The following is a 26,768-nucleotide window of genomic DNA, read 5'->3' as shown; positions in this document are numbered from 1 at the left end:
TCGTTTCAGCAGTTAAAAGCGTTATTCGGGAAAACAATATTTGGTGTTGGGCAAACAAGTTACCACCAGGTTAATCCACTGCCCAACCCATCAAAAACACCATGGGGCTCATTTACTAAGGGTCGCGCTGCTCACTTTTTCAGACTGTGCTCCTTTTTCGGGGATTGCGCGGCTCGCCCAGGTATTTAAGAAGTGTGTGTGCTCATTCGGACTGATTCGGATGGAGTGCGGGATTTAACTTTCAAAGTCCCAGCACTTACATGCACCACTAAAAAGATGGTGAAATTTTTCGGACCTGAGCAGGGAAGCGACACATGCAGGATCCGATATCTGCATTATCATTGGAGAATACACTTTCGGTGAACTCCAGTGGCCAGGTAAGTAAATGTGCCCCAATGTGTAAAGCTGTGGTCTACTGCAAAGAGAGGCAGAGCTGTAGTTACAGCTTTTAACCACTACACAGGCCACTGGGTAAATTTCTTCTATTTTTTTTTTTGTATCCACGCTTTTGACAATATGAGGAGCAGATTGGTCCAGGCACGGAGTGTCCTACAGGTAGGCCAACAAATATAATTCCTGTACAACCCTTGTAACTATTTGTAGCATTTCCATTTATCATACTTAATAATTCCACAAATATTCCATATTTTATATCTATATTATAAGCACTTTATGAAATGTTAGTAACCAGGACAAATATACAATATACACGACACATAGCGAACACACAGACAAAATACAGAACACATAAACCTGGACTCTGAACATAAATATCTTTATCTATACAGTAATATTGCACTATTTTAAGACAAGAATGCTACAAAAAGCACAAGAAACCGTAACATTTACATTCTCTTTTTTTTTCCAAAAAAATACAAATTTAGTTCACGTTTTAATAGTTGAGTAGCAAGGAAATACTGACTGCACACGGCGTAGGGGCTTCTGGAGGATATTATCAAAGATTTCCAATAAAGAATAATAATAAATCATATAGCGCCTACAGATTCCGCAGCGCTGCACAGAGTTTGCCAAATCAGTCCCTGTCCCCAATGGGGCTCACAATCTAATCAACTTACCAGTATGTTTTGGAGTGTGGGAGGAAACCAGAGGACCCGGAGGAGAACATACAAACGCTTTGCAGATGTTGACCCTGGGACTTGAATCCAGGTCCCCAGAGCTGCAAGGTTGTTGTGCCAACCACTAAGCCACCATGCTGCATATAACCAAAACTCTCCAATATTTTTTTTTACACACCAACAGATTTAATATTGATACGTTCTACACTTGTAGATTAAAGAAAATTTTATAAAATTGCCAGATACACAAAATTAAGGCATGAGTGTCTGCAAGATTTCCCCAATTTCTTATGTTTACTCATAAACCCAAACCCGAGTCTGTAAGTGTAAGTACAGAAATACTGGAATTTACTGATTCTCCTTTTGAAACCTTAGCCTTAAAGGGGTTGTCCAGTTTCAGTGAATAATTGATATTTTTTGTGTGATTAAAATGTATCCAATTTTTCAATATACTTTTAGTCTTAATTCTTCACCATTTTATAGATCTCTGCTTGCTGTCATTCTATATGAAGCTCACTCTAGAGAAAAAACAGTCCCTGGTCATGTGATGCATGAATTTCATTTAAAGTGACTGAAGAATCAGAGAATGCATCAAATGTAATACAAGACACTCTCAATAATCGGATACATTTTGCAGCTCAGTTCCAATATATGGAATATAAAACAAAGGTTTTAATAGATTTCCCCCTTAGCTCTGACATTTCCAAATCCCTTGCATTCTGAAGGTGGTAAATTTTTTAAAGTTCTTTATGTCAGAAAAAAAGAAGATGCAAACTTAAAAGAGGTTTATATTAACTTTAAGGAAAATTCTTAACTTTCAACAAATAATTGTAATTATTTGTGTCGTGAAAGGTTATACAATAATCTAATATATATTCAGTATCAATTCCTCACAGTTTTCCAGATCTCTGCTTGCTGTCATTTTACACAAATTGTTTACTTCCAGTGGATAGAAATCTCTCCGTGGTCACAAAGGTGCACGGCTTGTTATATCACTGGTCACAGGTACACAGCTTGTTATACAGCACAGCTCTGATAACTCTCTGATATAACAAGCTGTCAACCTGTGTGACATCACATGACCAGGTATATAACGAGCCGTGCACCTGTGTGACATCACATGACCAGGGATATATTGAACCTGTGTGACATTACATGACCAGGGATATAACGAGCCGTGCACCTGTGTGACATCACATGACCAGGTATATAACGAGCCGTGCACCTGTGTGACATCACATGACCAGGGATATATTGAACCTGTGTGACATTACATGACCAGGGATATAACGAGCTGTGCACCTGTGTGACATCACATGACCAGGTATATAACGAGCCGTGCACCTGTGTGACATCACATGACCAGGGATATTTTGAACCTGTGTGACATTACATGACCAGGGATATAACGAGCCGTGCACCTGTGTGACATCACATGACCAGGGATATAATGAGCTGTGCACCTGTGTGACATCACATGACTAGGGATATAATGAGCTATCCACCTGTTTGACATCACATGACCAGGGATATAATGAGCCGTGCACCTGTGTGACATCGCAATAGCAGGGATATAACATGGATACAGCTCTGTGACATCACAAGACCAGGGAAATAACAAGCTATGCACCTGTTTGACATCACATGACCAGGGATATATAGCGAGCCATGCTCCTGTGTGACATCACATGATCAGGGATATAACAAGCCGTGCACCTGTGTGACATCACATAACCAAGGATGTAACAAGGATGCAGCTCTGTGACATCACATGACTAAGAATATAGCGAGCCGTACACCTGTGTGACATAACATGATCAGGGATATAACAAGCCGTGCACCTGTGTGACCTCACATGACCAGGGATATATAACGAGCCGTGTGCCTGTGTGACATTCTCCACGGTAAGCTTTTTATAGAATGACAGCAAGCAGAGATCTAAAAAAATGGTGATGAATTAAGACTACAAGTATAGTGGAAAAATGTATACATTTAAATTACACAAAAAATATTATTTTTTCACTGAAAATGGACGACCCCTTTAATTTCTATATCTCCATAACATTTTAGGGTTAAATAGACTAATAGGTATTGTACAAACACATGACCTAACTTCCTTTAGAATCAATGGTTAAAGATACATAATAAAGGTGTTACCTATGACCTATTTTTTTTTGGACTTACAATTTTTTTATCGAAATATTTGAAAATATCCTCCTGACCGAGTTTTAGTCTTCTGGGTTGCTACTTATCATCATGTCTACATGAACTTCCTATCAATCCCTTCTTTCATTGGGAATTCACTCTGAACCAGGAAGAGTCACAAAAAATTCTCCTGGGTCATTAAACCCTACTTGAAGGATCCATCATATACATTTTTCTGACAAATCCTAATGATAACATGAATTACAGTCTTCCAATCTGTTACACATACAGAGCTCTATGGTGTTTGCCATGCCACGCAATAGAAAAGTCCTGCTTCCTTCTGAGGGTCCACGAAAAAGAGTCAACTTTTTGAACAAATTTACATTCAACTTTTTGAATAAATGTACAATCAGCTCAGTATCAGGTCACCACAGAGAATCACCGGAGAAATGGCTTATTTCGTTTCGATGAGTTCACATTTTTGTTCGGTATCTGTTTTTTGGGAGATGCTAAAGGTATTTGTTCGCGAGCAAGCAGGAGATTCGGAGATAGTAGCGACCTTCAGGGAGTTTTTGATGGAGCTGAATTCCCAGGCATGTAAACCGATAATTTCTACGCCGCAGCAACGCCGCGCGATTCTGTACAGTTTTCTGAGAACTGTTTTTCTTAGGAGAATGTAAACCCAAGGGTCCAATATTTGATTCCATGTGGCCATTCGGAGGGAAAAAAGGATGGTTTCATGAGGATCCTGGGATCCGTATTTCTTTAATCCAATGTTTGCCATTGTCACCTGGAAAGAAATCAGAATAAATGTATTAATTAAAAATTTTTGAAAATTACGAATTATGGTAAATATTTTAAGTACAGAATCTTAAAGGAAACCTACATGAGGGATCTACCATTAGAAGTAGACCTGATGGTAGATCCCTTCTGCCTGCCTCTGCCCTGATCTGGAACCTAATTTGTTAAAAATTTAATTTTAGTAATATGTAAATTAACTGCAGAGGCTACTGGGGCGTGGAGTAGCCTTAGCTCCCAGTGCTCAGCCAGGCTAGTACACGCCCAGTAGTCTCTACAGTTAATTTACATATTACTAAAATAAAGTTTAAGAAGTAATGTTAGATTCCAGGATTATTAAACTACAGATTAGGGCAGAGGCAGCAGGAGGAATCTACCATCACATCTACTCCTGATGGTAGATTCTTCATGGTAGGTTTCCTTTTAATGGGACCCTATAACATTAGAAAATGATAACGTTGTATCCAAGACTCCTACAAAGACTTAGAACAGTGGTCTCCAATCTTTCGGTAGAACCATAGGTGCGCGCTCCCCCCCCCCCCCCCCCTAGTCCTGGAAACACAGAATGGTTTGTCTCTTATCCCGTACCTAACCCCAACCAATAGAATGCATTTCCTGCAGATGCCCCTCTTTTAATGCCCCCTGTCCTGCAGCCCTCTCCTCATAATACCTATATTTATGTGGCCTGTATGGGGGGAGCACCCGTTTGTGGCCCCTTGGACCCTCTCTCCTTTCAGTTTTAGAAAAAATAAAAACAAAAAAGAAATCCTATGCTTTACCCTCTCAGTCGAAGCAGCAGGAATCATCTCCTCCTCATCTCTCTGCAGATGTGATGTAATGGCTTCATCACATCTGCAGAGAGATGAGGTGGGTTCAACGCTGCACATAGCCACCACAGGGAGTAGAAGAGAAGAAGACTGATGAGTTATTTGGCTGCGGTCTTGGTGCTCCACTACTCGGTCTTGGGCCGCGGCCCGGCAGTTGGGGATCACAGACAAGTGGAGATGTTCAGGACCATTTATGGTAGTCCGTGTGGTCCATGGTTTCAGATTTTGTACATTGGTGGGACAATGCATGATTTAGGAGTTACAAGGCCACTAGAAAGCTCCAGCACCGCTAAGCCAAATTCCTAACAGGAACCCCACCGAAAATGCACTTATAATACAAGTAACGTCTTACATGGAAAAGAAACCATTAGGCCCTACCAGAAACCAAGACCCAGGTGAGACAAGGCCCCTATAGATTGAACCCTTAAGCCTTCGAAGAGAGCCTGAACAATGTCATGGTCATAAGGGGTGGGGGGTGGGGGGCTAAGATGGCCATTAAAGCCCCTCATTCTCAAAATGACACAGTTTGTTGGAGCCCAGGACCTTGAAGTTTACTATAGTGTACATGTCCCTTCATGTGATCTATGAGATGTTCCCTTGAAGACGTTTTAGTTCATAAATCTTTGTCCCACATCATAAAGATGTCTAATGTATTCACATAAAGTATAAAGCTGTTCAATGATATAATTTACAACAAGGGACATAAAACATTGTAGACGCTGCCAAATAAAGGCTCCGCCCCTCCTACGGGGCCGTGCCAACAATTAAATGACAGAATCCTGCCAACTGCAGCCATTGAATGATAATGGTGTAGGTCTTATCTGCTTGGTTTCCGGCTTCCCAGGACTACTTAGTAGGACTAATGGCATAATTAAAGTGATAATAGCCATTTCATGTAATGAATGAGATAATCAATCAAGAGAGTAACTGATTAATACGCGTATGATGACGCCAAATGGGGAAAGCGTGAGAAAGACGGTTGGGATGTTATTATCTGGTGATGTCCAAAAATAGTCATTTAGGCCTTAATTATCAAAAATGTCTTTGTAGACCATGGGAAGCATTTAGAGAGCTGGGGCAAAAGTGCATTGGTATTAAAGGGAACCTGTCAGCAGAAATTGAAATTGACCTAATAAGCAACTACCAGTATGTTGTCAAGTAGAATAACACCTTCCAGATCATGTTTCTTCTATGATCCAGTGTGGAGAGATCATCGGGAAATTATTTTTTATGTAAAATTGGTTGTATAAAGTTATGGAAATGAAGAGTTTTGTACTGAAGTCCAGCTCTCCCTACCTGAGAACAACCCCTCTGCTGTGATTGACAACATTCACCAGATTTCAGGAAAACCAGTTAGTGATGTCCTTGAACACAGTATCAACAATTACAGTGAAGGGGGCATTGTGAGGTGGGGAGAGCTTGACTTTAGTGATAAACCCTCTGCCTCTGTGACTTTATATAACCAATTTACTTCTCACTTCAAAGTTGATTTTCTGATGATGCCACCACCATGAGCCATGATGACATAACATAATGGTAGTGATATATTGGGTCAATTTGTGCTGACAGGTTCCCTTTAAGGCTAGATTTTATTTTATATAGCGCTGTGCAGCACTGCAGAATCTGTAAGATCTAAATTAATAAAGAATTATTATTATATAATTCAAATGAATGAGAATGGATATTTTTTGTAAAAAATCACTTTATGGGAAAAATTATAAATTTAAAAAAAAACTGCCTCCTTATGTAGAGAAACAATAATTCATGTAGACTCATCAATGATGATGAGTGGACTCAAAGTGTAGGTTAGGGTTCGGCATTTGGGTGCTATATCCTCGTGATCCGGACATATTGCTCAGCAGCGAATCTGGTAAATTAACACCCCTAACACCTAGCCACGGCTATAATTGGCCAGGGAAATATGGAAATATGTCTGGGTGGAGAACCTGGAACCCGAACATGGAACCCAAAGCTATACTTCCGATCTGCTCACCTCTAGTCCTGGGCCCAGGCTTATATGCACCTTCTGGACTCCCCCAAATGACTCCCTTGGTTGTGCCCATAACAAGCAACCAGTTTCACTCCTTAAAGGGTACTTCAGACACAAAATGCTTTACCCTATCTAAAGTATTGGGTATAACTAGTGGATCAACTTGGAGCCTTTTTCAAGCTTGAAAAAGGCTCCAAGTTGAGCCGAAACGTTGTACTTTATTGTACCTGTCAACATGGAATAAAGAACTCACCTTTTATACCACCAACTGGACGTTTTGGAGTGCTGCCTACTTTCTCCTATCTTTACCTTTGAGAGACCTGAGGCCTGGTCCCGTTGTGCCTGCACCCACCCTCACCTACATTGTTTGTGTGCTGCTTACACTTTCTTCAAGTAGATAGATAGATAGATAGATAGATAGTGGCTTCTTATAAATTAATGTTTTCTTAACCGTTTCCTGTACGATGTGACGATTCATCAGCTCTTTACATTCCAATCATGGAAAATTAATGTTCTCTTACTTTTTGTAAGGAAAGTTTTGTCATGTTCCTGGCTTTGGGCCACGGTGTTTGTACATTTGGCATCAGAACAACCTAATGTACTTTGGCCGAAAACTAAATGTACATTAATTTAAGGTACATGTCATCAACAAGATGAAGCAACTATAGGACCCCGTACCTACAGCGTTACAGAGACCAGAATAAAAAGCAATTAGTCCTTCCTGACCCGGTACAGTATGTATCCTGGGATAATTATCCCATAGACTATAGAGAGAGGTTCACATATTATCTGCCATCTGTTACTCACTTTCATCAGCCTAATTTATATAGTGTCCACCATGTGTGTGTTGACATCCATAGACTGACGGCCGGTGTCTGCCTTCCTGTTAGGTTCCTGTAAAATAGGACCTTTCACAGCTCCTGACATGTCTCTTTTTTTCGGAAATTATTCACATTCCCCATAGTGAAAACATTTTTGGAGTGTCTTTTCCGATAACTTTGCCTTGTGTTCCTCCTTAGTTATTGGAATTTATTATTGGAGTTTTTGTAGTTGGGGGGGGGGGGGGGGGGGGGTATCATACAAAGGGTTATCCACCTTTTTTACAAAATTAATTTTATAACTGAGTTCTACATTTTTTTCTTAATTCAGACATAAAAAACGGAAATATTTATTAAAAGTTCTAAGACCGCAGCAGATTTCATGTCTAATTTTAGGTTTAATGATTGATAATATCTAGTTTAACACTGCCTAGTATAATTTTGTAAATCTTGTCTTAATTTCCCGTGATAAAGGTCGTTCACACCGAAATGTCGCCACCGTTTCAATAAACTTCACCTCTTTGGAATTTTTTAAAGTTTGGAGATGCCGACTACAAATTTGCTATCTGACTACACAGAGGACACATGGAGGCTCTGCACCCCCTCTATTGAGGCTTCTCTTCCATTGTGGGGATTTGTTTTTTTTCTACTCTGTCTTAATTTAAGAGAGAAAAATGCACCAAAATTTTGGCATATCGTACAATTCTTGGCAAAAATGTTCATAAAATAGTTTTATTTTTGGATCCCACTTTTACCACTTTTAGTTTTGCCCACTTTGTCTAACCCCCGGCCCCTGCCTGTAAGACAATATTAGATACACAGTAGTACTACCTTCCTGCACTGCTACTATGATCTCACCGCCTATTAATGCAATAGATCGAGGAATAGTAATAACATACCGCAGCCCATTTGAACGTATAGCTAAATCCATTTGCGGGAAGGGGTTAAGTAACGCGTTTGACCTCTTATTTATTTAGCAATTTAGGCTGGATAATAGTATTTTGCAATAAGGAAACCTCATTCCCCTCAAGTCACGGGTGAAAATGATTGAATAATTTGTGAAAAAGTGCAGGCTCCCTGCCTGTAATCTTCCATAAGGATAATGTGTTCTGTAGAACTTGTGGTATGTGCATAGATCATCTTCATTGGACGTCACATTTCATAGATTTTTCCCTTCCCCCCAACTTTTACCAAGCTGGAAGATAAGAAATTCCTGGCCAAACCATTAAATATTAATCCATCATAAAATCATATTGAACGGTTTCCACCCATTAAATAAGACCAGCGACAGATCAGGCTCATGATTTTGTCAATACAATTCGTTAATACATAGAATTTTTTCTCTATTTTTGCTATTTTGATTATTTTTTTTGCTTTTTTTGTCACTATTTGTTTATTATTGCATGTTCAAAGTTCTAGATTATGTTAAGGAGAGAATCACAGCATTCATATTCGGATTTCAAGTCGGCTGTCCTCCTCCAATCCCAGTATGGGGCTAATCTATTTAGGGCCACCTATCAGGATTTTGGCCATCTCTACCTTTGGGACACTGTCTCCGTCTGGAAAAATCAAGGCGACAAGGCTTTGTTACTATGAGAACTGTCAATCTGTGGAATAGCCTGCCTCAGGCGTTGGTCACAGCAGGGACAGCAGAGAGCTTCAAGAAGGGTCTAGATGCCTTTTTACATCTAAATAACACTGATGGTTATGTTATATAGAATTGTTTCCCATAAATCTCTTCCTCATCCAATCCCTACCCTTCATTGGTTGAACTTGATGGACATGTGTCTTTTTTCAACCACATAAACTATGATACTATGATACCTTAAATTGAAATGAATGGGAGGTAGATCCTGAGGGGGAATATGTAATTGGCGCACCTGACAAGCAACAAGTGGCAATCAGTAAGAGGTACCAAATTGGTAGTAATTTCGTCATAACACTGTTGGCTTGGCGTATATATTATGGCATAGTAAATTTGTTCCCTCACTGGCCCACCTTATTCCTCGCTGCACCCAAGTGGCATTTGTTGTACCAAAGTGCCAAAAAGTCAGGAATTCAAGGGCGTGCAAGAATAATGTATCATCCCATTAAGTGTTTTTTAACAGAATTTCTACCTGAATTTTTGATACCCACTGAAATCTGAGAACTGAGTTGAGGTATGTAGCAATAATTATTCCTAATGTTTTATATGTGACAAATAATGGTAACAGTATAAAAATATTTTTTAAAAACTGTACCAGACAAGTAAAGATGCTGTCATCCTGAAACCCACAGCAGTGCAAATCACTATGATGCTCTAGGTTCCATTCACACAGGTTACGGTTGGGCCAGGAAATGTGGGACAAAAAATTTCATTCTATCCCCTTTGTATTAAAAATCAGGATCCAACTTTCAGATACAATTACACAAAATAGAATAAATGTAAAAGACCCAGTGGTACTTCCAAAGCAACGTTAGATCACCATGGTCTAAATTTGGTCCTTCAGAACTTTGGGTGATCTTGGTGTTAAATCAAGACTGACCCATAAATTGAAAAAACCTATTTCTGTGGGAAACTGGGCCTAGGGTGGCTATGACACAAGACATAACAGTAACTGTCATCACCCAAATGTTGTTCCTTTGAAGATAAAATTCCGTGTAAGGATTGTCCCATTGTCCACCAGTTGCTGTTCTCACCAAGTGTCTCCATGTTGCTTTTAAAAATGTCTTCTTGAAGGAAACGCTTTGTTGTGGGATGCAAAGTGGCGGAAGTTTTCATGTTTATCTTTCCTGTAGCCATGGAATTTCCTAAACCCCAGTTTTTGTTATTCAGATACACAATTAGTAGTCAACCTATAACTGTTTCATGATTTCCAAGGAGTCACTAGAACAACTAATACCTAATATCATTAGAGTTTCCTACAGAAAGAGTGTAAATTCTGAGCTTCTGAAGAAGATTGTCTCCTGAATCCATAAAATGTCTACCAAAGAGGTAACTTGGGCGCCCAATAGAAGGTCCTATTTAGTCAATCGGCTATTATATTTACCGACTTACTCATCCATACACATTGGGGCTCATTTACTAAGGGTCCGAACGCCGCACTTTCACCGGGTTTCCCGAATATTTCCGTCTTGCGACGAATTGCCCCGGTATTTTGGCGCATGCAATCAGATTTTGGCACAAATCGGCACCGGCTTGCACGCAACAGAAATCGGGGGGCGTGGCCGCCGGACAACCCGATGGATTCGGACAAACCGCAGAATTTAAAAAAGGATTTGTGTCGCAAGATCAAGCACTCACATGCACCAGGAATAAGCAGGTGAACTCCGGCGGACCTCGGCGCAGAAGCGACACATGCAGGAACTCGAACGCACGATGTTAGTGAATAGTGCTGGACCCGAATCCTTGTCAGACAGCGCACCGTGGGATCGGGACGGGACCGGGTAAGTATATCTGCCCCACTATATTCTTACCAGCTTATTTATCTAAATTGTAATATATGTGATCATGATATATAATGAGCACATCAAGGAATCTCTTTCTTGAAATCTAACACATTAACCAGATGTTTCGGTAAATTGCTCTACATAGATCATGGTTCCGATTCCGGGATCATAAGATCCTGTTGGAGCACATGTCATAGTCTCTTACAATAAGGAATCCTTGTCTATGATGAAATGAAACCTTCTTTTTTGAAGCAAAGATGTATCCAAACTAAATATTTCCAAGTTTTATAACCTACAATCGTCATACAGAAATCGGTACAGTCCCTTAATGACCTTGGTCGCTCTTCTCATACCTTCTTATACATTAGTGTCCAAAAATTGTAGACAAAACTCCATGGGGGGAATTTATCAACGTTTTTTTCTGGTTTCTTGAAATTATTTTTGAGAATATTTTGTCTCTGTTGACAAGTCTCAAAAAGTAGTACAAGAAACCTGACAACCTGATGATAGGTTCCCACCATGTGGTCTGACTAGTGCTTCATGTGCAGGTAAAATGGTTAAGTTTCCTTTAAAGCATCCTGTAAATTTGTTTGTCTTGGCAGCAGCTGCCTGGCATCAGTTTCCGACATTAAGCCTAATTTATACATTTGACAAATTGTGCCAACATTGGTTGGTGAGACCATATTCTGTGATTTTATAAATATGAGTCAAGGAGCCAGAATCATTTGGCTCCAACTTTTGTGTAGTGGTTGGAAACGGTAACTACTGAAGGGAACTGAAGTTAATGGGAGCCACAGTTCCAGCTTCTGGTCACCACCCAGAGCCATCTGCTTCCTGTTCCGTGCACCATGATAATGGGTCGAACACCTGATGCTGGAGCAAGATGTTGCCCTACTTCATAGTTTAGATGTTGATGGTCCATGGTGTGAATAGACCATAAATTATAATTCCCAAACAACTAGTTGTAAATTCATGTGTAATAACTAAATAGGCAGAGGCGCTGGGGAAAGACACGATACAGAAAATATCAGTCGCCGCTCTTCCAGTCATTGCTCTCAACTACGATGCCTCCTCAACACGTTCCACAACATGGGCTCATATCACAGCGTGACTCCGCTATTAAGCATCATCTCTTGTGCTTTTCACTGATACATTTTTATATTTGGCTTCAGCTCTTCAGCACATTTACCAAGCACATGATCATCATCCCGAACCTGACTGCCCTCCGTTAAACTCCCATGATGTTCTAAGGTACAAAATAGCTTCATTTGCGCCCATAAGCGATTCATTATTTCCAGCGCCGTTATACACTTGATATTTTTTTTCTGCAACTAGTATGGAAAAATTTTGTTCCCCGGGCTAAATATAAGAAGAAATGGAGTTGAACAGATTGCAGCCAATAATTAGGAAGGTTCTTAGATCACATATTTCATACGGTCATGTTCCCTCCAGCATATATTTGCAAATCACCAACCTACAATATTATATCACAAAAAGGAAAAAAAAGGAACAAAAACAACAGAAAAACTAAAGTAATGTAATAATCTGAATAGACCTAAGCACATAACTAAACTCCCCCTAATCCTGAACTGACAGTAATGTGCAACAAATTCTGCAACCAAGGTACAAGTATAGTCCGATGCCTGTAGGTGAATGTGTATAGACAAGGGCTATGTTATGTAGCAACTGTCATCAGTAGTGGATTATAATATAGGCGGTTTGGGCAGTTGCCCGGGGCCCGAGCATTTTGGAGGGCCCATGGCCACTCAAACCACCTACCAAATTTTATACTGAGAAGAACCTTCACCCATGAAATCTTTGTACATCTGTTCCTACTCTCATTAAACATGTACAAAAAAAGCCATTTCAGGACCTTTGAAGGTCCTCCAAAGGTCCTGAAACCACAGAGGAAAGCAGCAGAAGGGGCATATCCTTAATTCCCCAAGAAGCTAATTCTAGGACCATATGTAGGAAGTTATTCCAGACTTTTAGGGGCTATAATATACAAGGCAGTCCTAATTCACCCCCATCTGTTATGTTTGACATTGCCCCCTATTTTGTGGGTGGTAAAACTTATTTTGGGATCCTACGACATCTATGCTAGCCAAGTAAAAAGTCTCAGTAAACTTAGGAACATCTACCAAAAGATTCTGGAAAACAGACAGCAAACTTGTATCAAGTCCTCTTGTTTCTATAGGGAGTTTTTCTATTTGTCCTCTTTTACTTTTTCAATAACCCTACAATTTACAGACAAACTCTGTGTTACCCAATTTATAACCATATTCCCTTATGTCTCTCCACTACTACTTGTCTTTTACAGTAATTTGCAGATAGGAGATTTGACAACAGTTTCTGACTACAAAGAGTGTGATTGTAGTCTGTAACTATGGAAACACAAAGATTTACATAGAAGCTGTAAATTCAGAACAGATAAAGTGTTTCTAACGTTTCAGAATAAGTTACATTGTTATGGGGGGGGAATTGATAGCGGATATAGGAGGGATTTCACAGCAAACATTAATTTTGGAGGGAGAATTGGAAAGCAGCTGGCAGACAGAAGATCCTGGATCAGGAGGGATTGGTTTGTGGAGGTGGATATCTTTAGTACACCAAGATTTTCAGTAATCAGTGGGAAGAATGGAAGTATAAATGTATAGGTCATGTTGTTTATCCTTGGATTTGCAGAGCATATCCTTGGAACGATGACTCAAATCACATTAGCGTTGCAAATATGCAGTCATGTGACTGATCAGGAGTGTAATGTATGTGAGGCAGAGACCAGGCGCCTCCATTACTGTTTCTGACTTTTTTTGTTTTGGGGTGATAAAAAATGTTGCTCCTCTTAGCGACCAATCAGAACACATATTTCATTTTTGAAGAATAGAATTCTCTACTGTAATTGGTTACTGTGAGTTACAATCACATCCTATAATACCCTTGTGTTATGTAGATTTGGGGGGAAAAGTTAGGGTGTACATACAAAGTCATATGGATGCTGTGGGGGCTCATGAATGGGGGGCCAATTTCTGGTTGGTCCCATTGCCTTTGTTAATGGGTGGCGAGAACCTTTGTAAGACAAACAATGAAGGAAAAGGGAATATATACTAAGGTCCTTTTATCCAAGAGGCAAATCCTAACTTCATAATGGGGAGCCCATTTTTATATTTTTTATGGGATTCATTCCAAGCCTAAAATCTTATCCTATTTTGTACACCTAATAGAGCTTGGACCTTCACTTTGTTACAATTTGTTATCGGTAGAGTAGCACCCACTCTGGAGGACTGGCTGTGTACTACAATGAATGAAGTGCATGCAATACCACAATTCTCCTGTAGAGGCCACTGTAGGAAAATTCTGCAGCTGGAAAAAACTGCCCATGGAAAGAGTTCTTTAAAAATAAATGTAATCTAAATCAGATTGTTAGAAAAGTAAGCAGTTATAGGGAAATTAAGATCTTCATATCCTGAATGTTGTGTGTAAACACTCATTTCCTCGTAAGAACGCATCCGTGTTCTCACTGTAAACACTTCTCAGCTCCCTGGCCGGGAGAAGCAGGTGTCGTGTGGGTGAGCACTTTTCTACATGATGTGTGACCTAAACAAGATGATTTCCAGTGTTACGAAATTTTACTGAAAAGAATTGAAAAATAAAATTTCTGTAGGCGCTTTACACAATGGGAAATATGTATGAAGCCAAGGTCATTTCCATCAATTCAGTTTTCAAAAAGTTCATAGTTATAAATACAGAAATGGAAATTTTTGGACAGTATGGAGAAACGGGTTCAGTGCAAAACAATCCCCTATCCCAAACTATCATGTTACATATAGTACTGGTCTGGGAATCCTGAATCTTAAGAGCCAGTAAGACTGCAACTCCTAAAGCCCCTATAGGGAACTGTAGGAAATGGAAGTGTAGCAGTAGGAGGGAACCAAGCAGCAGCAGTAGGATACGGCAGTGTAGCTGGTGGAGAAGACCAAGCAGCAGTAGGATTTGGCAATGTAGCAAGAGAAGACCAAGCAGCAGTAGGAAACAGCAGTGTAGCTGATGGAGAAGACATTTGCTGCAGTGTGGCAGCAAAGGAAGACCTAGCAGCAGCACATAAATAAAAGGTAGCAGCAGTAGTAGACCTAGCAGTAGTAGGAAAAAGACAGAGAATCCAAACAGAAGTAGGAAATGGAAGTGTAGCAGCAGTAGAAGACCTAGCAGCAGTAGAAAATAGTTTGTAGCAGCAAGAGAAGACTTAACAGCAGTAGGAAGCAGCAGTGTAACAGCAGGTGAAAATCTAAAAGCAGTAGGAAACAGCAGTATAGCAGCAGAAGAAGACCAAGCAGCAGTAGGAAGCGGCAGGGTAACAGTAGGTGAAAATGTAAAGGCAGTAGGAAACAGAAGTATAGCAGCAGAAGAAGACCTAGCAGCAGTAGGAAGCGGGAATGTAGAAGAGGAGAAGACCTAGCGGCTGTAGGAAGCTGGAATGTAGAAGAGGAGAAGACCTAGCAGCAGTAGGAAGCGGGAATGTAGAAGCAGGAGAAGACCTAGCAGCAGTAGGAAGCGGGAATGTAGAAGAGGAGAAGACCTAGCAGCAGTAGGAAGCGGGAATGTAGAAGAGGAGAAGACCTAGCGGCTGTAGGAAGCGGGAAATGTAGAAGAGGAGAAGACCTAGCAGCAGTAGGAAGCGGGAATGTAGAAGAGGAGAAGACCTAGCGGCTGTAGGAAGCGGGAATGTAGAAGAGGAGAAGACCTAGCGGCTGTAGGAAGCGGGAAATGTAGAAGCAGGAGAAGACCTAGCGGCTGTAGGAAGCTGGAATGTAGAAGAGGAGAAGACCTAGCAGCAGTAGGAAGCGGGAATGTAGAAGAGGAGAACACCTAGCAGCAGTAGGAAGCGGGAATGTAGAAGCAGGAGAAGACCTAGCGGCTGTAGGAAGCTGGAATGTAGAAGAGGAGAAGACCTAGCAGCAGTAGGAAGCGGGAATGTAGAAGCAGGAGAAGACCTAGCAGCAGTAGGAAGTGGGAATGTAGAAGCAGGAGAAGACCTAGCAGCAGTAGGAAGCGGGAATGTAGAAGCAGGAGAAGACCTAGCGGCAGTAGGAAGCAGGAATGTAGAAGCAGGAGAAGAACTAGCAGCAGTAGGAAGCGGGAATGTAGAAGCAGGAGAAGAACTAGCAGCAGTAGGAAGCGGGAATGTAGAAGCAGGAGAAGACCTAGCAGCAGTAGGAAGCGGGAATGTAGAAGCAGGAGAAGACCTAGCAGCATTTACATGAATACATGAAAGCAATTCAATACCGACTCTACCGATTTTCACCGGTCCCTTATACTCTACATATACCCACCGACTTTCATTTATAGTGACGTCATATCACCATGGTCATTTCCTAAAAATAAACACCTATGGTGAAAATTTCTTAAAAAACCTATATGGGTAAGTCAGTGGATAAAGGAGCTTGCATCCACTAATAGTGTCCCTGTCTGCAGAGGACCAGGCATCATGTTGGGCACAATGTAATACTTCCTTTCTCCTGTGGAGGCACTGCAACAGGATTAAACACCAGGTTCCCCTGCTTGATTGCTTGTGATGACCTTATTTGAAGTGGATATTTTTAAGGAAATTCCTCGTATGTAACATATAATGTGCCTCTAAAGTTCTCCATGAAGCCATTTTGAATACCAATTGGTAATTACATAACAGAATAGAACAACCTATACTGGAGAGTTGTTGGCTTTAAGACACAATCTCAAGTATTTCCTCACGTGTTTGACAACTTACCAAGAATGGAGTCCAGCAAATACACGAGACGCACATAATAGCCAGGAGCTGGATGATCATCTCGAGATGATGAGATCTGCCTTGCCTGTGTTGTTGGCTTTTCAGTTTGGATCGGAGTAATGTTATTCCAGTCATTGCATTGCACACAAATGAGATGGCCAAAGAAAGAAGCCCCAAAGAGGAAAATAACAGCAAATGGAACTGATCCATCCAGTCTTCTATCTGGTCAGTCTTTAGAAAGCACCATGTCTTGGTGGCCTGGATGTGATAGGACCTTAATGTCATAATCGGCAGCAAAGCCACAAAGATAGCAAAGAGCCAGACGAAAGCCAAGATCATCTTGGCGTGTCTTGAAGTCATTTTAGTTGAGTGAAAGATGGGATCGGTAACCCCAATGCACCTCTCCACCGCCATCACACTCCCAAGTAACAGCGGGCAGAGGCCGAAGAAGACCATGCACATCCCAAAAATGCTGCACAGAATGTTTGCATGATCAAATTTTGACCACTCTCTATTGGAGGCATAGACGAAGACGGCGATGGTCCCATTGATCAGATGGCCAAACAAGTCAGTGACGACCAAACCACTGGCAAACAATAAGAAGGAGGCCTTGGACTTCTTCCTGAACCTCTGGTAGGCCTTCAAGAGTATGACTATGGCAAGACTGTTGGATGTGATCCCCACCGTCATGAATACTATGGAAAAGAGCACGGATATCTTGAGGTCCCTGAGGTCCGTAGTGTTTGACGGGGACACATGTCCACTGATGACTGCCTCCACGGTGCTGTTATTCATTGTTGGATGAGTAGACTATATCATCTCCATTATGCAATGTGACCTGATCAATAGACAAAATAATAAAATGCCATATATTAGGTGCTGCGTTATATACAGCGAACAGTAGGTAAAGCTGCTGCATTTTCTTAAAGAAAAATACTAGACAAACAAAGCCCCTCCCACAGAGCTAAGGACCACCCCTGAGTAAGTAACGTGCTGAACTGAGAGAGTAGGAGGAAAATAGTCTCATGTTTTCCCTCTCAGATTTGTGCAAGACTAAATATGGGTTTAAGGAAAAATCTCACAGCGGGTTAAGTCAGTGTCAACTTAAACTCCCTCCCCATTTTGTGCTTTAAATTGAAGATTTCATGAAAAGTATTTATGTGGCCATGCAATGTATTACAAATTGTGTAAGTCTTACAAAGAATTTATACAAGAAATTTAGCTTATGTTTATCTATTTTGTTTCTATTTCTATGGATCTACAGGATCTTCATTTATCTATATCTATCTATCTATCTATCTATCTATCTATCTATCTATCATCTATCTATCTATCTATCTATCTATCTATCCATCTATCTATCATCTATCTATCTATCTATCTATCTATCTATCTATCTATCTATCCATCTATCTATCATCTATCTATCTATCTATCTATCTATGATCTATCTATCTATCTATCTTCTATCTATCTATCTATCTATCTATCTAAAGTTTCAAAAACTGGCAGCACTCCGGATTGGTGTCAAAAAGGTGACGGGGTGTCTTTTATTCCATGTGCAACGTTTCAGCCCACAAGGAGCCTTTGTCAAGCACTTTTTCACATATCTATCTATCTATCTATCTATCTATCTATCTATCTATCTATCTATCTATCTACCTATCATTTCTCTATCTATCATCTATCTATTTATCTATCATCTATCTATTTATCTATTTCTCTATCTATCTCATCTCTATCTATCTACCTTTCTGTTATCTATCCATTTGTATCTTATCTTACTATGTATCAATCTCATATCTATTTCTTATCTGTAGCTTTTTTCCATGTGACATTCTTTCTTTCATTATTGAATCTATTAATTCTAATTCAGATTCAAACAAGCTTTATTGACAGGACCAAATACAAGTTAGCATTGCCAAAGAATTTACAAACTATGGGGTTGTGGGGGATGGGGAGCACAGTGATGGGGAACAGGATGATGGGAACATGGGGTGCGATCTATGTATAGTGTCTATCTATCATCTATCTATCTTTTATCCTTTTATCGTCTTTCTTTCTTTTTTTTCTCCTTCTTTCTTTCTAGAAGTAACTATACGCTTCCTGTATCTGTCACCGAGTTCTCCATTGTTTATTATTGTATTTACTACACAAGGTTTACAAAGAAAATCACATCCAGCAGTTTTCTGCCACCCAAGTGTGAATACATCTACATTCTGATTTCCAAAACATGTAACCCAAGGGTGGGCTCCAGGGGGGGGGAGGAAATTGAACTAAAGGCAGTCCCGGGTTACGTATAAGAAAGGCTCTGTAGGTTTGTTCTTAAGTTGAATTTGTATGTAAGTCGGAACTGTATATTTTATAATTGTAACTCCAGACAAATATTTTTGGTCTCTGTGACCAAATAGGATTTTAAAAATGTTGGGTTGTCATAAAAACCAGGATTAATAATAAATCTTCATTGCAGACACCTGTGATAACTGTTACAGCTGATTATTGTAGCCCAAGGCTAAAGTACAGTAAGTTACTAATTACCAGAGGTCCGTTTGTAACTAGGGGTCATCTGTAAGTCGGGTGTTCTTAAGTAGGGGACTGCCTGTACAAGATTCAGGTGGAACTTGGGAACTTTCAGACTTACAGCTCAGTGTTACACCGGGTGATATATGCTGAGACTTATAGTCCTACACAAGCTGCAGTTATGTTTGGGGGATCCATGAAAACAATTGTCTACAATGTTCTTCTTATTATGATTATATATTAGTAGATGCCTCCAACCTAGAATTTTTTTATTGTTTGTTGGTTAGTGAAATGGGTAAATCCCTAGAGATCTATGGTTAGAAGTGTTAATTTTACATGTACTACTAGTCTAGGGTATCAAAAGTAGAAATGTTAGATTTGGATTGTTTTGTAAGCCCTAATAATATACAAGGAAACCCCCAGTTCTTCACCATAGACACCACCATAAATGGTTGTACACAGCAATAGTGAGGACTCAGGATCCCCTGAAGTGCTGCAAAGTTATTTTCATATCACTCTGGGATTGGATCCAACTACAGCTAGATGTTTTCCGATATTTCCCTTTAAGCGAATCTTTAACCCCTTCCATACACTCGCAGACCCGTCAGGAAGTATTTGCTGTACTATAACACACTGCTGACTGCTACCATGGCCAGGCTGACTCAGATTCTGACCATTTGACCCCTCAAAGGGAACCTGTCACCAGATTTTTACCCCCTTAAACTAACAGCCCCCTTCCCTTGAGGTAGGGTATGAAAAGTTCTTTCTAGAATTCCCTCTTTTATGTAAAATATCACCTGTTTACCTGTAGAAATTCCCCACCTGAGTCATGTGAAAATTAGCAGAGTAGAGTCATATTTTCTGGAGATGAATCAAGTTTAAATGTTGCAGGGGGAGCGTCACTTCAGATGCCCCTTTCGGTTGTGTAATACGTTAAATAAGACAGGAATTGGATCTTTGTCTTCAGCTCACATTTCTAACAATATCTTTTACTCCCTGCAACCCTGGTTCTGTAAATTACAGAAACCTTGATGTGATCTGAAAGATGAGATTCTTATCTTTAATATGACACCAAAAGCATGTTTCTAGGTGCTATGGAACTGAAAAGATAAGGGTGTCTGAAGTGACACTCCCCTGGCAGCCTATAAACTTGACTCATCGAAGGCAAAATATGACTCTTTTTTTACTCTTTATTACATGACATTGAAGGTGACTTTTAATAAATAGATGGGTGAGATTTCACATAAGAGGGGGGATTCTAGAAAGGACATTTCTTACCCTGAGTGGGCTGTAAGTTTAATTGGGTAAAATCTGCTGTCAGGTTCCCTTTAACAACCAAAGCAACTAAGATTCAATGGGTTCGCAATGAAATCTAAAGCCCCCAAGACTTGGCATCTTAGTAGATCTATTAGTTCCTGGAGACTACTATTTCCTAGTGGGACAAAAAAAAACCTACATAAAATTTAAATATCAAAAAAAGCTATCAAAAATAGCTATAAAAAGTAATATGTCCCCCAAACAGCATCATCCTGCAAAGGTGACACAGACCCCCTGCTACTTACTACCAGTTAGATGCTGCCAATTCACAACCAAAATCCCTGAATGTACAGAATTTCCTATGGAATTATCTCTGCGCTGCAGGATTTTGCCTGCCAAGAGACACGTGTTCCCTCTTAATCCTGGAGCAATTGGGAAACATCCTAAAGGACTTTCATAATGAGCCTTTCATTTGTGATTCCAGTACAAGCAGCTCCATGCAAATCCAGACATATCCCAGTTTGGCAGAGCAGCAGAGTTGTGTTTGTCTTTTGGCACAACATCTTGTAAGATCATGATCTGTTTATCTGGGGATTTCCATAACAGTCCCAGTAACTCTACAGTGACATGACACAGTCAGCTCTGCTACATATGGACAAAAGGCAGGAATCTTACGGATAAGTGATGAGTCAGACGCTTGTGCTCCAGATGAGTCTATATTTTAGGAATATGCTGTGATTTTTCTTTCTATAATCCATACTGATGTCTCTGCTCTTATTACTCACTCATTAGATATATTGTATAGCTTCCAGGATTCTATATAATCCTCTAAGTACATTGCAGCTTGTGCCAATTATAGATAAAACTAAAGGAAAAGTTGTCTTTGAGGAGCAGCGCATTGGAAAACACTGTGCACCTCAACCCAATAATAGATCTGAGAATCATAAATTCTGACTTCTCCTTGTTACTGCCTATATATAGAAGGGATGGGACCTTCTGGACACTGGGACTTGTGTCCTATTCACAGTAGATACAGTCTAGTGGGGCAACCATACACCCAAAACCTTCATAAACTAAGCCCTGTATAAAGATTATGGTAGAAAATCGCATAAGTAACAATTTCCTAATGTACTACAAATAAAAAACCTATTAGAGTGAAAATTGAAAGGGGCTTTCCAAAGATTACGCCTGGAAATGTTTACTTCTTATCTATGAGTTAACCAACTGCAATTTATTCCTGTTCAAGTGAAGGCTGAGCTGCAATACCAGACATGACCTGAGCACAGGAGTGGCGCTGTTTCTGTGATATACACCCACATATTTTTAACCGATCTCCCACAATTCACATTCCCTTCTCTTATCCCGTGGGAGCCATCAGCAAGACACAAATGCGTCTTTTTATAGTCAGCATGTGCTGACGGATAATTGTTATGAACTCTAATAGCATCACTGTATCTACAGGAATTGGGAAACCCAGAGTTATATTAATGAGACTAGTGGTAGAGAAAGGATCCGCAAATAAGGAGGTTTTATGGAATTGTTTGTTACGCTATTATCTGATTTTATCAATAAAACAAGTTTTAGGTTTTATCATCTATTTAATTGACTTGGATAATCAATAAAATGGTAATAAATGATAAAATAATAAGAATAATAGAATAGTAATAGAACTCATAATCACAAAAAATACAAACATACTACTAATTATAAAATTAATAATAATAATACATACTGTTAGTTAATAGTAAGTAATATATTTATTAATAATAATATTTACAAAGAAGAAATGTGAAATTGTAGTTTTAACTGGACTTTTAAAAACTTTAGCTTTGGCTACAGCTAAAACTGCAACCACTGGGTACAATCCCTAGACTGTAGGGATCATACCCTTCCACTGCCATCAACTGTATTGTATTGCGTCCTGTACTCTGCCAACACACTGCAGACTGCAGATCTTACAATTGCATGTAAGACAATTCCCTAATATAACCACTCTCTTGAGCTCCAGCCATTTGCAAAGAGAATTTAAAGTAGAACTCTGTGCTATAGAAAGTCTGTCATAGTCAAACTGTGTGCCGCCATACGGTGCTTCCATGCGTTTCTCATGGCGCATGGTAAACATTCAATGCATTGTTTTCCCATAGGAAATCAGAGTTTGTATATAGTTGGAATACAGTTGTGTATATGAGCCCTAGGGACTGTGTCCATATTTATATTGGTGCCCTTTGCAGTGACCTATTCACATTGGGAGCAAAAACTAGAAATCCGGGAAGTGAGAATAACCCTATAATGGCTACACATAAGTATTTATCCGGAATACATTATAAATGGATACAAAGTTTTCCAAGTCTGTGATCGTTTTCCCTATGAGTGGCACAGGACTCCTATAAAACTTCACATGGAGCCTCAGGAAGGTGAAATATCACAATATAAATCTTAGTGGCCGCAATCTGACATATGTGGGTCCTTCATATAGAATCCCCCTTTTATCTGACATATGATCCTTCATATAGAATCCCCCTTTTATCTGACATATGATCCTTCATATAGAATCCCCCTTTTATCTGAAGGCAAATTGCAGTTTAAATGTAACATTTGAATTCCACACAAACAAAAATATTTACATGTTTGAATTGTATCTTTTCTATTCTATTCTAATGTAAATATTTTTATATAGAACTTCTGCTGAAGTTCACAATCCCAATAACTGTGGGGCATTCATCTACTAAATAGACAAGAGGGTCTCAAATAAGTGGTTGGGATCTAGTAATGAATTCCCCTTTAAGTATAATAAGTTACTACTCAAAGTATACAAGACATTACATACCGTTCATAGTATAGATCCCCCTACCTGTCCTGGTGCCCCTCAGGTAGTTACCCGTCACAGTGCCCTCCATCCTGGTCCAGGATCATCCTGCATGGCAGCACTGAGGGTACAGGAGACTGAAGTCCTCAGAAAGTGTATGCCCCCCTATGCCAGGGCACAGATCCTGGTGTTACTGGGACTCTTCTCATACCCCCATGTGTGGAGTCTTGTTGCCTGGACGTGGGCATCCAGTGGGCATAAACAAGCAGTAGGGCAGAGCAGGACCATCCAGCAGCTCTCAGGTTTTCTCTCTGAACATAAAAATCAATGTGGTTCTCCAGAAGCTCGTCCAACCCCTCCCACTAGAGTTAACCATTGTGAGACGTGGAAATCGCTCACTATTACCATACACAGCTACTGTGGTCCAGGAACAGCCGGGGCTACTCATGTATTATGCAAGAGCCTATATCACATGCACTGAAGGGGTATATAGTACATTGATATTTTAAAGAGAGTATCTATAGAATGAATGAAACATACAGAAAAGTTCTGTAACTATGATACAGTTCAAGTATTGCAGCTGTAGAAGCGGAGGAAGTCTGTGTGACGGCAGGATTTAGAGTGTTGGTAGTATAAGGAAACAATTTGTAACAATGTAACAGTGTTGAATCTGTTAATGACCTCTATAAGGGTTAAAAAGCTTCGTATATCATATACAGGGGTGAATCCAAACTCATGGCTGCTGATCGCGAGGCATGGAATGGTGCCCCCCTCCACCCCATCCTGAAGTAATATATAAGATTTTTTAGTACGCCTGTGCTGAAATCTGGCATGAAAAGACATTTTTATCAATTTTGGCGCAGGATCCGTGTTTTTTGGTGCACAAACGGAACTAAAATTTGCACTGGGATGTTTGATTGTGGTTCAAGGGGTTAATGAAATGACCAAAAATGATTGGAACTGTCTCCACATTCATAAAGGTGAAATAGAACTCAACAGACCAGCTTGTGTTTGCGCCAAAACCAGTGTCGGGAAACTAGATTCATAGGAAAAGTGTCGGATTCCCAAGTGTCACAAAAAGCACCAATAATTTGTGCAGTAGGTGCAGCAAGGTGAAATTTTTTTTTTAAAAAATTTAAAGTTTTTTGTTGGAAAGTCAATAGTCTTCTTTATAGCAGGTGATGTCTGTAGTTAGTGCTGCCTGAGGCAAGAGGCTCAGCTCGCCTCATGGATGGTGGACCTCTAATCATATACATATATCCTGTGCATATATATACATATATTTATATATATATATATATATATATATATATATATATATATAATATATATATATAATATATATATATATATATATATATATATATATATATATATATATATATATATATGTTTGGACTGTTATATAAATGTTACAAAATCTATTGTAATCTTAACATCTATGGAGCCCTGAGCCCCTGTGTGCTTGGTTTACAGTAATACATTTTCATAGTTATCCTATCTAAGATTTCCTAATATACAGCTCTAAATCTTCTACAGAGACATAAGACATGGAAGTATAGTAATAAAGTAATAAAACCATCTCCTAGTAGCAGTCACTATTGGCAGCTCAAGTTGTTACTGCATACAGCTGATACATTGGCCCTAATGATCAGTGCAGTATACAGTAAGCTCCCTAACTCCCTCTAGTGGCAGCTTCGGGCAGCCAATATATTGGCCATGTATTAAAGCATGTGTTTTTGGCACTAGAGAGCTGTGTAACCCTACTTTTATATGTGTGTAGTAGTGTAGTAGCATCAGGACTGCTTTCGTATTTCATGAAGTGCACTAGAGTCAGGTCCTCACACTGCTGTGCATTGAGCTGCTCTACAGCCAGCCCATCTATTTGAAATGATTGCCATAGCTTGTGACCAGATAAGATAGGGGGATAGGGGCTGTGAAGCAGTCCAATGCAAAGAGCTAAGAGCACAGCAGTGAGAGGACACACTCCCAACTCAACAGAAGAACTTTCAATCTGTGGAAAATCAAGCGATATTTCACAGTCCTGTTGCTACTTCCTACATACACAATGGTACAATAAAACAGCTTTTTAGGGCTTCTACATTACACTGTCTACTGTTTTACATGGTCAAACCTGCTGACTGTTTCCTTTTAGTACATAAAACTAAAAATCACTGCAAAGTAAACTATAACAGATTCTTATTATTATATGTAGCAAATGGCAAACTCAGCTCTACTACAAAACGTTATAGGTCTCCAGCTGCATTTCACGTCTATAACCAATAATGCCTTCCCTTCTAATGGAAAACCTCTTCAATCCCATTCAACAACAATAAATACTTGAACAAGGTCTAAACCAATGAATTTCACTCTTTCCTGTTTCTTTGTAAATACAACTTTTGAGATACTTAAGGAACTTGTCTGCCGATGATTCACGCAGTGTTGACAAAACACAAATTTTTGGTTATAAAACTTTCCATCGTGTTACTCACAGGTCCCTCTGTTAAGTTTATTGTGAAACTCCTGCTATGGGGAAAACACCGCTCGCACGCTCTAGAGGGCGTACACAGATATGGGGGCTTTATAAGACCCCCAGATGTCATGTAATATCTAGAGATGAGCGAGCACTAAAATGCTCGGGTACTCGTTATTCGAGACAAACTTTTCCAGATGCTCGAGTGCTCGTCTCGAATAACGAACCCCATTGAAGTCAATGGGAGACCCGAGCATTTTTCAAAGGGACCATGGTTCGGGAATAAAATGTGTTATTTAATTGAAAAAGAATGTCTTCTGATAAGTGATCAGATGTATGCAAACATCTGCAATCTATTCTTCACTGTTCCGCGCGTATATTATCTCCCGACAAGTTAGCAGATGTGAAGAACAGTGAAGAATAGAATAAAAACAGTGAACATAGGATCATTTAAGTGAAAAACGCAGTGAAAAACACAGTGAAGAATAGATTACAGATGTTCGGCACATCTGCTTACTTGTCGGGAGAGGAGATACGCTGTCCCGGGATCCGCTCCTCTTCTTCCACTGAAGTCTCCCCGATGTCTCCCTGCTGCCCGATGTCTCCCTGGTGCCCGATGTCTGCCTGCTGCCCGATGTCTCCCTGGTGCCCGATGTCTCCCTGCTGCGCGCGATGTCTCCCTGCTGCGCGCGATGTCTCCCTGCTGCGCCCGATGTGTCTCTGCTGCGCCAGATGTGTCTCTGCTGCGCCAGATGTCTCCCTGCTGTGCGATGTCTCCCTGCTGCCGTTCCGCGTGTATCTTCCGACAAGTAAGCAGATGTGCCGAACATCTGTAATCTATTCTTCACTGTGTTCTTCACTTAAATGA

At 40.1% G+C, this 26,768-nt stretch overlaps 1 protein-coding gene across 2 annotated transcripts; it reads right to left on the bottom strand.

Moving 5' to 3' along the window:
• On the bottom strand, nt 1-23,735 carry PTGFR (prostaglandin F receptor). Of its 2 annotated transcripts, none has more exons than XM_072127609.1 (3): nt 23,449-23,735; nt 16,845-17,682; nt 1-4,011 (listed from the first exon to the last, which is right to left on the bottom strand). In XM_072127609.1, the coding sequence occupies exons 2-3, from the start codon at nt 17,637-17,639 to the stop codon at nt 3,676-3,678; spliced, it is 1,131 nt and encodes a 376-aa protein (XP_071983710.1). In that variant the 5' UTR covers nt 17,640-17,682; nt 23,449-23,735; the 3' UTR covers nt 1-3,675. The 2 variants fall into 2 exon arrangements, with proteins under 2 accessions (XP_071983710.1, XP_071983711.1); XM_072127610.1 differs by having other exon boundaries at nt 23,473-23,735.
• Between the last annotated feature and the right edge of the window lie 3,033 nt (nt 23,736-26,768).

This window comes from Engystomops pustulosus, chromosome 10 (assembly GCF_040894005.1).
Source record: "Engystomops pustulosus chromosome 10, aEngPut4.maternal, whole genome shotgun sequence".
Classification (NCBI taxonomy): Eukaryota; Metazoa; Chordata; class Amphibia; order Anura; family Leptodactylidae; genus Engystomops; species Engystomops pustulosus.
The sequence above is the reverse complement of the archived record's forward strand: the minus strand, read 5'-3'. Positions and strand labels throughout refer to the sequence as shown.